The 13,951-nt window shown below is 33.5% G+C and overlaps 1 protein-coding gene across 1 annotated transcript in view; it reads left to right on the top strand.

The window, feature by feature from the left end:
• The window catches only part of LOC129234111 (otoferlin-like), a 407,264-nt gene that overhangs the window by 341,637 nt on the left and 51,676 nt on the right, over window positions 1-13,951 (top strand). The window contains exons 22-25 of the mRNA XM_054868003.1: window positions 4,858-4,951; window positions 9,191-9,307; window positions 10,876-11,028; window positions 13,117-13,312. Of these exons, the coding sequence (XP_054723978.1) occupies window positions 4,858-4,951; window positions 9,191-9,307; window positions 10,876-11,028; window positions 13,117-13,312 (560 nt within the window). The remainder of the gene's footprint in view (window positions 1-4,857; window positions 4,952-9,190; window positions 9,308-10,875; window positions 11,029-13,116; window positions 13,313-13,951) is intronic.

Raw genomic sequence — 13,951 nt, forward strand, 5'->3', positions numbered from 1 at the left:
AATTATCAAGACTCATTTTAAATAACATTAATTTACTGGTTGTTTTTTGTTTTGCTTATCCTTTTTTTTTTTCTTTTCAGCCTATTCTATCCCGTATCAGTTTTATTAAAACTAAATAGATTGAATAAAAGCATAAAAGAACACAGGAAAAGATCAGAAATAAATAAGCTGCAGTTATATATTTTTGCTAACACTTCGGCACTAGGCACTGACCAAAAAAGACACATGAGGAAGACCAATCAATGAAATGCAACTTTAGATCAAGTTATACTCAAAGACGAATGAATAGCTGAAAAATGTAAAAAAAAATAGTAACTTCTTTTGAACGAAGTTGTTTGCCAGTGCAAAACGCTACTAAAAGAAATAATTTAAAGTAAAATGAAATTTTCATGACTTACATGCTTTTAAATTAAAAAAAACATAAGATGGTACTAGTGAACATCGATATTATATTGAAATCATAAATAGTGAATTTTAATTTAAAGTAAAATGTACCAGTATATAACAAAAAATTTCATCCTATCATTCTTGAATTAAAAACTAAAATACCATTTTTAAGGGATTTTTTCCTTAATTTTCCAAAATGAACTAATAGGTATTTAAGGGGAATACACTAAACTAAGATCATTGATGTACTTTTCAAAATCAGAAGTATTTTAATTTTTTTTTACGAAATATTTTAAGTTGGAATCAGGGAAAATTAAAACCACTGACATTTAAAATTATACAAAAAAATTAATTGAAAATTGGTAAACTCATTAATTTGGCGATGAATGATTAAATATATCCTTAGGTTCAACTGATGTGTGTGAGAAGTAAGCCCCCGAACTTTAATTTCTTTCTCTCGAATTTGTAATTCGTAGGCTGAACTCTAAACAATCGGTTTCGTACACGTTTTCAGTTTCAATATTCACTGACTTTTTATTAATCTTATTATTATTATTTTTTCGATATTCATCGCCCTATCACCCCTCACAAATTTATCACCCCCATGAGTAGTAGACAAATTGTTCCTTTGGGGGTGCTCGCTACAATAAAGCGTGACGCTGATCTTATAGCAAATTAACGAGCGGTCATTCAAATCTCAGTCATAACATTTAAAAAGAAATGGAATGCTGTAAAAACTTCAACTTTAGCATTATACACATCTCACGATATATACCGCTAAAGACTACCTTTACCACAGGCTGAACAATAAATTTTCGTTACCATTGTTAGTTTCCTGACAAGTGTTTATAATCAGGATAATATTTCTTCATTCAACGAAAAGTAACCATTTCAAGTTACTCGGGGTCTATAAATATTTGATTAAATTCTTAAACGTGAACCACCTGTCTTTTGCTGGCAAACTTCCAGCAGGACCTAATCTAATTTCCATAAAACGGCCATTCAAGACAATTAAGATTACATCTTCTTTCAAATCGCGCTCGATTTCGCATTAGCTTGACAGTTTAAAGAACCTTTTTCACCGACATAGTCTTAGCATTCTCCTAAAAGTTCTCCTGCTAATACTTGAGCTTTTCATAGTATTTTTTTTTCTTTTTGACGAAAAATATAAAGTTATCTCCTTTCCTGTTTTATAATGGAAACTTTTTAAGAACAAGTTAGTCTTGTGTTTATTTTTATCAATCTTACAAGCGTATAGTTCATTTCTTTACGGAGTAGGTCTTACTATTCTTAAAAGGACCCTTATTTAACTAGAATTGGGTTTTTTCCCCCTTACAAAATATTTAGAGTGGGATAAAGCCTTAGAGTGAAGATGGCAGATAAAATTTACTTGCTAATTTGTAACAAATATTTATCATCTATATATATAAAAATGAATATTTGTCTGTATGTTATCCATGAACTCAAAAACTAACCGGCAGATTTGACTGAAACTTTCACCGTTTGTTATTTTTGTTACTGGGAATGTTTATAGACCAGTTCGAAAGAAATCCGATCGATAGTTCCTTTTTTATTCCAATTTAAGTCACAATCCATTAAATAAATACGAATAAAATTTTCGGCTGCAGAAATTATTTCGCGTGAAAAATCTCATTGATAAGAAGTTAGCTGTTGCCATTTTTCTTGAGTTTGAACAAATAAATTCTTTCTTTATTGTTTTATGGCTTTTCATGCAACGGGGGGATTTAAAACTTTTTCTATTTGATATTTTTAGCGATTGATTGATCTTGCAAACTGCGTGAGTACAAAATTTGAGTATAGTCACGGCTTCACTTGATACCTGGACCGATTATTATGAAAATTGCTATATATATGTATTTTTCCACGGAGAAGGTGCATAATATGCTCATTGAAGCCACTCGCCACCAGGTGGCACTGCAGAGTAGCAACTTCTGCCCCGTTCAACCGATTGTCATAAAAATCACTATAATGATGTGTTTTTTTGGCGTAGCAACGCGCGTCGGGTACAGCTAGTTTGTAAATAAATGAAAAGATATTGATTATTGAAAAGGGAATGCAAGGCGCTTTTTAATTCATAATTCTAAACTATTTCAAAGTTACCTCAAATGAATTAATCGAAAACGATCTATTCCGTAGAAAAATAAAAATTAATAAAAATTTAAACAAGAGTAGAAATTTGAAAAAAGTGTTTTTTTTTTTTTTTTTTTTTTTTTTTTTTTTTTTTTTTTATGTTTTACAGACTACTCATTGAAATTGAACTGTTTAAACTAATGTGTCACAAAATAGTTTTTTGCCTTGTTTAATAATTACTACGTTTTGAAGAAACCTTTTTTTTTCCTCTTCAAGCCTTTTATTAGGTTTCAATATTCCGTTTTTTCTTAAATGTATTTTCTTATAATTATACATGATTTTGAAATTCAATTGTATTTCATTCCAAAAGATTTTTTATTCATTTATTCCACATACAGTAAACCCTCGTTTTACGCGGGTTTATTTTACGCAGTTTCGATTATACGCGGTTTAAGATTTGACACCTTTATTTTATTTTACGTGGATGATTTTCCATTTTACGCGGATGCGGCAATGCAAATAGTTAACATTTTCCTCTCTTTCAAAGTCCAAACTCCTAAAGATTGCATATTACACGTAATAAACAGCATTTTGGCGTGCTGAACTTGGGCCCCAGGAGACATTTTATGCGATTGGTTCCAGAGCTCTTTTCGGAAGTAAAGTTATTAAACTCACACAGTTCAGAACTCTCTGGAAGAAGACCTTTGAGGAGTGACAAAGGAGGCCAAAACCAACGAGGATACCGACATCGCAGACACAATTCCAAAAACGTTCTTATTGAAATTTTTGAGCCATTCCTAGACAATAGAAATGGTCTTTCTGATTTGTTAGTGAAGGAAGATCTATCGCGGAAATGACGCAAGTGATCATGGATGCGTTAATGCTCTGCAAAGAATTACAGAGAAAAATTCTTAATGACTACCAAAAGACTATCATAGCCAGCTCTTCCTTATAAACAGACCACGAAATTAGTTTAGTTTATGTTTTCTTTATGCATGTTTTGCATAAAAATCGATGTAAGTATACATTAAACTTATTATACAATTAATCATCACTAGAACAAAGTATTTTTTTATCTACGGAACCCAGCCCCTATTTTAACATTACTATTAGGTCTCAATTTACGCGGCATTTCCCTGGAACGTAACCCCCGCGTAAAACGAGGGTCTACTGTATTCTGTTTTGGTCAAATGTCTAAGTACTTTAGCAAAACTATTGCGTCGTCTTTTTTTTCTGCTAATTCAAAAACAATCCATTACATTAAATGTTTGTTTGCTTTTTCTTTGAAACATGCTTTTATTGACCATTATTAATGTTTTTCTCTAGACTCCTTCTTAGAACTTAATAAATTAGAACATTTTTTATTATGGAACTGAGTCAGAATGGAGTATCTTTGCTGGTTTTATTTATTTATTTTCTCCCCCTATACCCTTGAAGACCCATAAGCTCTTAAGTACAAAATTAAAGTTTGCAGCTATCTCAAAAAAATGAAAAAAAATACAGTACCTGTTTTAAACAAAACTTTTTTTTTTCCGCTAAGATTCTAATGTCTCAATAACATACAAAATTATAATTTATAAATTATTTGTATTCTTTAACTTACAAAATTAACTTGAACTTAGAGGACATATCGTTACCATAATGGTCCTTAAAAGGTTAAAGTTTTTTCTTTGATGAAAATATCCCCCTTAAAACATATTTTCCTTTCCCTTTTTCTCTAGAACACGTGTTCCTTTTAAAACACATTTTCCTGGAAACATATTATCATTCTTAAGGTTATTATTATTCCTACAAAACGATGTTCTGAACACAATGCCACTATTATCAAATTTTTAAGTAATCACGACCTCTCACAACCGTATGTAGAACCGTGGTGGCCTGATCGGTAAGGCGTCGGTCTCGTAACAGGAGGGTTCTGAGCTCGTTGTCAGCCGAATCGAAGATCCTCCGTTTTCGCTGATGATGACTGGGGCGCGTTAAATATGTCGTGGTCATCAAATCCCCCAAGTGAATTAATACCTCTGGGGGTGCTAAACCAGGAGTTGTTTACTTTTAAATTATCGAAATATTAATAGAGTTTGAAAAAAAAACGGAAGTGACTTAAATTTCCATGTTGGTAATTATTTTTGTTTGAAAATGAAAAAAAATTTTTTTTTTTCCTTTTCTTTTCATTTATTGGAAAGATCTTGGGAACATTTTCTTTATCACTTATGCTGAAATTCAGTAATATTTGTAGAAAATTCTAAATTTTTCATTTATTTATTTATTTTTCCAAATTGTGCCCTTAGCAATTTTTTGGGGGGATCATATTCGAGGGGGGGGGGTAGATTTATTTGCTTTTTTCCGCACTACTTGATGTTTTTCTTCTTCTTTTATCAGCCGTTTCCTGACTATTCTAAAGGGCGCCGGCGGAAGTGCCTCCACAAAAACCAAACTGGACAAAGAAAGGACTAAGCTCTGCCAAAGAGAGCTGGCAAGTAAACACTTTTTCTTCCTAGACTTATTTACAGCAGTATTTTTCAAACGGGGAATGTATGTTTATGTTACTCAGAAAAGTCAAAAGGAACATTGAATTAAACCATAAATAAATTATTATACCGCATCCAAACATTTTGAATGGCGCTGTCAGTTTTGCTACTTGTACAAAAGCGCCTCACATATTTAAGAACTTGTTGTTGGCTTTGATTGAGTTTCCTTACTAGATGAACACAAAAACATTTTCCTGGTCTGTTTCAGATGTATACATATTCCGGTAAATATGTGATAAATCCGGTGATTTTACACAATCCCTAGTGATTATACATAATTTCCACTAAAATTGGTAAATGAATTATTGAATAGTTAGTAATTTTTATCAAATTTTCCGGTTTATTTTATACTAGTGGTACTCGCACGGCTTTGCCCGTAATAAAAAATTAAAAGGTCTGTTGGTTCGCCTGTATATTTACAAATAATGTATGTTGAGTCTTTTTGCCAATTGGCTTGTGCCCTTGTTACGGTTCCACGTTATAATAATTTCGTAATTTACTCGCCCATCTTATGATAATTTTGTTCTTAAAATTTGAATAAAAAAAGAACCTCATCGAATTTTCGAAAAATCGCTTCGAGGTGCACACCCCCATGCTACAAACTAACTTTGTGCCAAATTTCATGAAAATCGGCAGACCGGTCTAGGCGCTATGCGTGTCACAGAGATCCGGACAGAGAGAGATCCTGACTGACAGAGATACTTTCAGCTTTATTATTAGTAAAGATAATCTCCGTTGATAGAAAGAAAAAAAATAGTCGTTCATTAAATCGTTATAATGATGCCTCCGCAAATTCATTTTTATGCCAAACTCAAAGTTGTTACAAAAATAAACACTTTTAATTGGTATTCCGGCTCAAATTCTAATTTATAAAAATACTAGTGGTACCCGCACGGCTTTGCCCGTAATAGAAAAATTAAAAGGTCTGTTGGTTCGCCTGTATATTTACAAATAATGTATGGTGAATTTTCTCGCCAACTGGCTTGTACCCATGTTACGTTTCCACGTTATGATAATTTCGTAATTTACTCGTCCATCTTATAATATTTTTATTCTTAAAATTGGATTGGAAAAAGAACCACATCGACTTTTCGAAAAATCGCTTCGAGGTGCACACCTCCATGGTACAAACTTGCTTTGTACCAAATTTCATGAAAATCGGCCGAACGGTCTAGGCGCTATGCGCGTCACAGAGATCCTGACAAACAGAGGGACATTCAGCTTTATTGTTAGTAAAGATAAAGAACATGAAATCCCTTCAAACTATTGGCAACTTGCATTGTTTTCAAGTAACGTAGTGCATGTATGCAGTTTTAACAAGTTCAGTTTCTAATGAACAATGCATAAGACATTCTCATGAGAAAAAATATGTAGTTTGACTATCAATATAGGGTAGACCGGGGCACGTGACGTTTACGAGGATTTTTTTTTTTTTTTTTTTTTTTTCAATGAATTTTCTAAATTTTATGTTTTAACTTAGGACATTTTAGGCATTGCGGTTTTATGAAGCAGTTAATGTAGTCAAGATTGGTATATTCAGTTTTTGCTCAGTTTGTGTTTTTAACCGTTAAAAAAATTATTTTTGAGTCCAAGTCGGTTGCGTAAACATGCCCCAGACGTGAGGCACCTTTTTACGCATATTTATTTTGACACCTAACATGGTTCTTTTAGTGTTCTGAACATAATGTCTTACCATGTTAAAATAAAGAACATTTGTCACAGACTGAATAGTGTATAAAGTAAAAGCTGAACGGGCATGAAGACAGCACTACGTGATTGTAAGCTATAAGATACGAATTTGTAACTCAATTAAAAATTAAATGGTGATTTTCAAACTAAATAGCCTGAAAATACTAAAACCTTTTTAGACAGTTAGGAGCGAAAAAGCTTCAGGGTCCGTTTAAAAGTAAAACACAGTAGATAAGTACGTGTGTATAAAGGTGTTCAGACGTCAACGCGTAAACTTGCCCCATCGCCAAATTTGGATTTATTTTTAACGTGCAAAAAATTTTAATAAAATTTCAGTTCATACAAGTACAATTCTCAAAAAATTATAAAATTCTGTTAATTTTTGTATATTTGCCTTTTTTTAACTAAGTATTATTTGCTCACAATAAGCTTCAAAACGTTCCACTCAAAATTTACTCGACTTGGTAAAAAACATATTATTCTTTCTGCATGCTAGACCGAAGTTCTACTGATGCTCAAAAACTTGTGAGGATATTTGCTAGGTAGCAGCATCGATATATTATGACTGTTGGCTCTCCAGTTAAAATTCGTTTTGAAAAAAGGGCACTGCGTAAACGTGCTCCGGTCAACCCTGCTGTTAGAGTGTCAATCATAGATATAGTATTAACTAGATGCACAACGCGAAACGTATTCCATGAGTCATCGAGGCCATCCAGTAAACGGGCAAGCTTTTGAAAAAAACTATTTTAAAAAAATAATAATGATTAAAATATAAATGAGAAAAAATTTTCTGTAAAATTTTTAAAACAAACAGCTGCAAATTTCAATCGACGAGCACAGAATATCTTTCTTTTATGTGACGCAACAACTTTTGCCCGTTTACTTTCGAGATCCGCCAATCCTCTCGCATTCAATGGCGGTCAATGGTTGCTACAACCGGAGCTGTTTATCTATAGTGGGGAAACTTGACAGCGTCGTAATTCTGTGATTAGATACTGCGTAGCCTTAACATTGCCGACAGGTTAGGTTTGCCTCAACTATAGTACATGTGTAGTGGTAATCTAAATTAAATCAGTATTTGTTGGAACGGCGTGAGTCAAGTTACAAACAATGTTGACATTGCTGCCCTTTTTACAAAGAGGGATTAATTTACCGTAAGCATTAAAAACGGGTCCGATACAAAGTTTATTTTCATACTTTCATTTAGAAGGTTGTTACAACTACATGCTCGACAATTACGCAGTTTCTAACTCCCTGGCGCCTTGTATGGGCTCTTCATTTTTCATGTATACGTTGAATCCAGATTCGCTATATTGGGTGTTCGCCACACCTCCATTTTTATTGATTTAAGCGGAATGCTTCGGCAACATTTTGAAAAACAGATGGTTATTTAATGTGACAAAAAATAGAAACATTTCAAATATTATTCGCTACTTCTAAGAAACGAAATAGGAAATGGAACATCTATCAATTGACTTGTTCGGGAGATATTTCAAAAGGTGGAAAGGATTTTTACAAAAAGTAATGGAAGAAATGTCAAAAGACTACATCTTGTTTACTACAAATGGAAGGCAAATAAAATATTTTATTTGACAGGATATTTGCTTTAGCAATAAAGCTGGAGTAAAAGAAAGTTATAACATTGTTTATAGTTGAATAAAGAGCTCAAATAGAAAATGCTTACCTGGAATGTAATTCCGTTTCATTTAACTGTTTTGATTCTTTTAGGACAAAATTCTATTAGATGTGAACCAAACGTCAATTTTAAAGAATTTCTGATTATTTTTGAAACAATTGAAAAATGCTTCCTGAATTTATATTTTTAGAGCAATCAATAGGACTTATCTCTGTCCGTCATTGTCTTGCAAGATTTTTCTTCCAGTCATTGTCCGTAACTGTCAAACTTTTCTTCAACATATATGACCCCCCCCCCCTCCCATTTATCACAAAAGTCACACTTAACCTCCCCCCTCAAAGCGTGTAGGCGACCCTAAGAACTTGACTCTCAGTCATACAATCTTTTACCTCTCTGATTAGAGTTTCCTCTCTGTAAAAGAGATTTTTTAATTTTGTTATTAAAACTGCTCATTTAACGATTAAGATTTTTTTCTCCGGTCATTGAAATTTTACATTGCTACGTATCTGGTTTCCGCATTTTCCATTTTGCCTTTATTGTTGTGCAGCAAGTTGAAGGCCTTGAGCCAATTTTTCATCTGCTTACTGAGGCTAACCACAAAAGCTAGCATTTTTGCTACTAAAATTTATTCAATTGATGACACAACAATCACTTCAATTAGATTTCAATAACGGACGCAAAACTAATTCAGACCTAAGTTAAAGTAATTTGAAAAAAAAAAAAAAACAGCTAAAGGTGTAACTGAAATTCGGGAAATAATAAAATTCGTTTACTTTCGATTGGTACCCCTCTCAAAGACTATTCAGACACAAATTTGATCCTTTTATTGACTCTTTATTTCTTTCTGTCTTCATTTTAGGATCATATTGCCACGATTTCGAGGACCATGAAACCTCTAGTAACTCGAAATTCAATCAAGGAAAAATTACGGACAGCACAAGGGTTTCTCAAGAAAATTAGAGAGCTGACTGAAGATGTAAGTTAGTTTCGTTAAGATAAAAACAGATTAATGCCAAACTTACACGGATATCTTATCAGCATGTTTTGTTTATGGGTCATTCTTCAAAAAGTGTAACTTTTCTGTCACACGCCTTTTACTGTAAAAAACTTTAAGGAACAACTTATTCTACAATGCTTTTTAATTTCATCAAAACTATCTATTTTAACCTGCGAACAATTTTTTAATAATAATTGTTATTTTAATATACTTTTGGTTCACATGTGAATTCTCACCTCCGTGGTGTCAAACACTTGGTGTGACTGTTTATGTTGATTTATGTTCGTTTTAGAAGGAGAAGGAGACATGTCACACGATAAATTCTCACCTCCATTACCTAAACACATAATGCCATTCCTCATTACGTGGAAGTAATGACATCAAATTTTATTTTGATTAATAACTTGTATAATTAAAAGTATTTACTTATTTATTTATTACTCCTTTCACAAGCGTCTCAAATACTAATTGTTTAAGTATATTTAATTGTTTAATATTGTGTTTTAGTTCGTTTTAGTAGGATACGGAATCATGTCACACAATAAATTCTCACCTCCGTTAAATAAACACAAAACGCCATTTCTCATTTATACGTGGCAGTAATGACATCACATTTTATTTTCCATGATACTAGGGAACCCCCTTGTTTATTTTGAGCCATAAAAAAATTGTGATATTTTTGCCGAAAAACAAGAAGATAGATTTTGTTAGAAAAACTAAACGTGGTTATTGTGAACTCTGACATCCGTGAACTTGAACTTCAGGGATGTAAATTAATGTAAATAAGAAGTGAAAATGTTTCCATATGTTTAACGTGCGCAGATTGTAGCAACGAAGAAAAAAATACTTCCCTGAAAAATGTATCCATTAGTCCTATATTAATGAAAATTCCTCACCTCCGTGAATCTCACCTCCGTTACAGACCATATCAATGTCATTACTTCTGAGGCGAAAATAAATGATGGAGGTTGTACGTCAATGTTAGGCATTCTACCAAAATTATAAATTGCCACTATATTCTAAAATTTACCAAATACTATTTTCTAACACATATTTTAACTAAAAGGATAACCATAAATTAAGCCGTACTTTAATTAAGAGAACTTAATATTAGATTCCCACTAATCATTAATATAGCCCATTGTTTGCACAATTAACAAAATTACTATTTTGATATCAAATTGGCCTCGGTTTTTAAACGTTACTAGTTTTTTATCTTTTTTTATTATTAGTTCCATCAACAAGGCATTTTTTTGTTCTTTTTTATTTATTTATGAGTAAAATAATTGGAACATAGCATTACCGTTGTTTATGGTTACTTCTAATAAGTAACATTTTCATGTAAGAATGAAAAAAAAAGAAAGCAAAAGGTTTAGAAATTGAAAAATATTTGCGTTCTTAAGTTACATTTTCTGGAGAAGGACCCTTATATTCTTCAGTTTTCCTCTTCTTCTATTAATGAATAGCTCTTATGTTACGATGAATAAATATGAAGCTATGACATAGAAGTTGTAAGGCCTTTACTCAATAATTTTTTAATATTTCAGCCGCAGCCAGTACTGCCGGATGTTTTCGTGTGGCTCATCAGTGGCGGAAAAAGAGTGGCTTACCAGCGGCTCTGCGCCCGGGATCTCGTGTTTTCCATAGTGGAAGAAGAAAGTGGCAAACACTGCGGAAAAGTACAAACCCTCTTTCTCAAGGTAGGCAAACTAGCCAGCACATTCAAGTACTTTTGACCCTGGTTACAGAAATAGCGCGACATGGTGTCGTACGTCACAGATTCTTGAGTAAAGCAACATTCAGACTGCGTCCGTACGGCTCGTGCTCCGCTTTTTTCTCCCTAAAACCAGTTTTCAATTGACGTTGCCATGACAGCAAACCGTATTGTACGGGAGCCGTCAACGGGACGAGGAGCTAGATATCTGACGTCTCTGACGTTCGTAGAGTTGGGAGTCTCATTTCATTGGTCTCCACGAGATGAGCGCGATCTTTCTATTGAGTGAGAATACTGACATGTGCTTTACTCGCGTTCGCAAATTATAAATGCTTCTCCCATTTCGGAAAACGTGCGTCTGTCCACTTTACGTGGCGAACGCGATGTGCGGACCATGTCTGAATTATGCTTAAGTCTGTAGACTATTTCTTCGTTAGGGCGAAAGAAAATTAAATTTTCAAAGAAAAAAATCTTAAATTTTACTAACGAAGATGGATGTCGTATTTCGTAAGGTATAATCCAAAAGTAGAATGCACTTGCAGTTTTTAAATTTAGCATATTATTTTTTTACGATTATCGGTGTTGATTTAATTTTGTGATTGATCTAAAATATAATTTTTTCTGCAGACTATTTTAGAGTCTTATAATCTGCATCGAAGAGTGTTGAAAACATTTCTGCTGCTGGACTTATGATTTTATGTTGTTGTAGGAAGTTAATCAATAGTTCAAAATTCAAATGAACTTCGAAGTACTCAATGTTGAAATTTTGCAGTTCACTTAACGTTATCCGTTTAGCATTTGATATTCCCTAAATTCAAGAGTTAACATACATAAGAAGTTTAAAATGAACACACATCTTTGAAGTGACATGGTAGCAACCTTTGAAAAATGCGTTTGGGGAAACGAAAATGTAACGCACATTTGATACCAAAAGAGACCGATTTCAGTTATCTGCTTGCAAAGACTATGTCCTCAACAGCAGGTGGTCAACCTGTCAGCCGTTAGTCACTTATAATGTTTGCAACAGTTCATAGTGTACCTCTCATCTGTATTAATGGCGTATTTTATTAATCCTTCAACGGTCTTTTGATTGACTGTGGCAGATTTTTTGCAATTATTTCTTCACGATTTCAATAAATCCAAATTTTGACTTACCAAATTCATCAGTTTTCATCCTGTTATGTGTTTTATTCCTAAATTGTTTTAACTTTTTTATGTTAACTGACTTTTGGGCAGTCCACCTAATTTAACACTTTGTGAACTCAATAAACGCTAACTGATGCACCTCATGAAAAAGTAACTAAAACAAATACTTTTCAGCTTCTTTAAATGAAACATAATGCGATTCGAACACTCTAGATATTCTTTTTTTTTTAACTGAACTATGACGTATGATTTTGAAAAAAAAAAAAAAAACAGAACCCGTTGTACACATTTTCGAACAATACACTAACCTCCAATAAAACTCCAAATCTCATGTGACCGTCATCTAACTTATCTCTGGTGTTCTCCTCAGTTTGATCGACACGAAAGTTCCTTCCCCTCTGTTTTTCAGTTTTAATCTCACCTTTTGATATATGAAAGGGGGTAGGAAATTTTAAATGTCGGCGAAACTGGGGATAAACCTTAACTCTATCATCACTAAGTTCTCTTTCTCTTCTCTCTGTATCATCATGACGCCCTTTCACGTTCATAACCAACTAACTCCATATTTTAGCTCACCCCATATTTCTAGAAATATTTTGCAATAGTTTGTTCATTCACTTTTGACCAAGCCGTCTTACCCACTTTCTGTACATAAAAGTCAGCGCTATGAGTTCTTAAAAAAAAAAAAAAAAAAAAAAAAACTCTTTAAAAAAGGAAATTTCACCTATATTACGTGAGATGCACCCTGTTTTTTATGACTAAAAAAGAAAATGTATCTTTTGTCTGTGTGCACTTGGAGACACATAAATTATCATTTTTATCAATTTCTTCATAACAGCCATTTTTATTCATATGGTTATTGTCACATGCAGTCTAATTCTTCACTCGTAATAAACGATCTTCGAATACTAATGAAGTTTCGTTGCAGCTGCCTGGAAAGAAAGGGTCCGGCCCCGGTGGATGGTCCATTCAGGCCAAGCTGCACATGTACCTGTGGTTGGGGCTCACCAAGCATAAGAAGTACTTCTTGAAAGGGTTGCCCAAGGGTTACGACGACTCCTCACACGAGATCAGGAATGCTGAGAAACTCCAAACGGCACCACCACTCTCCGTACGATACGCAGGTTGGTCTTCTGTCTTTGATTGATATCCAAAGAACTTTCCAGACATGAGTGCTGCTGAAACTGGGCAAACTGATAGCGGCTCACTTTGCTCGGTTGTCCAGGCCATGCGCATTAGAAGCTACGGTTCGACTTCAACGTAACGTTTAACATGCTCAAGTCTCGACGTGCCGTTAAAGTGAATTTTGGTTATCAACGACGACGAAAAATCTGTTATTTCTGTTACGCTATGAAAAAATATCTCATGTGGACCCCTTACTACTTTGTATAAGCTTATAAAATGGTTGATATTTTTTAATAACAAAAGAATGGGCGCGTGTGCTCACGTACACGCGTTAGAAGAATTACTTCTTAAATGAATATCTTTATAGTTACTTTCCTATACCTATAAAAGCATGGTAAACATTCAAATGGCACTTTCAAATGCAAAGAAACGTGATGTTGAATTCAGGGTCTTAGATTTAAAAAAACTGCATCGAACGTGTATAAAGAACAATATAATAGTGCCTTAGAGAGAGTATGAAATACATTTAAAAGAATCACATTCCGTACTTGTTGCGACCACAGAAAACACTTTTCCGGTGAATCATTTTCCGAATATCGACAATTTTAATTATATAAGAATCTCGCTAAATATTGTCA

Source organism: Uloborus diversus, chromosome 1, assembly GCF_026930045.1.
Source record: "Uloborus diversus isolate 005 chromosome 1, Udiv.v.3.1, whole genome shotgun sequence".
NCBI lineage: Eukaryota > Metazoa > Arthropoda > Arachnida > Araneae > Uloboridae > Uloborus > Uloborus diversus.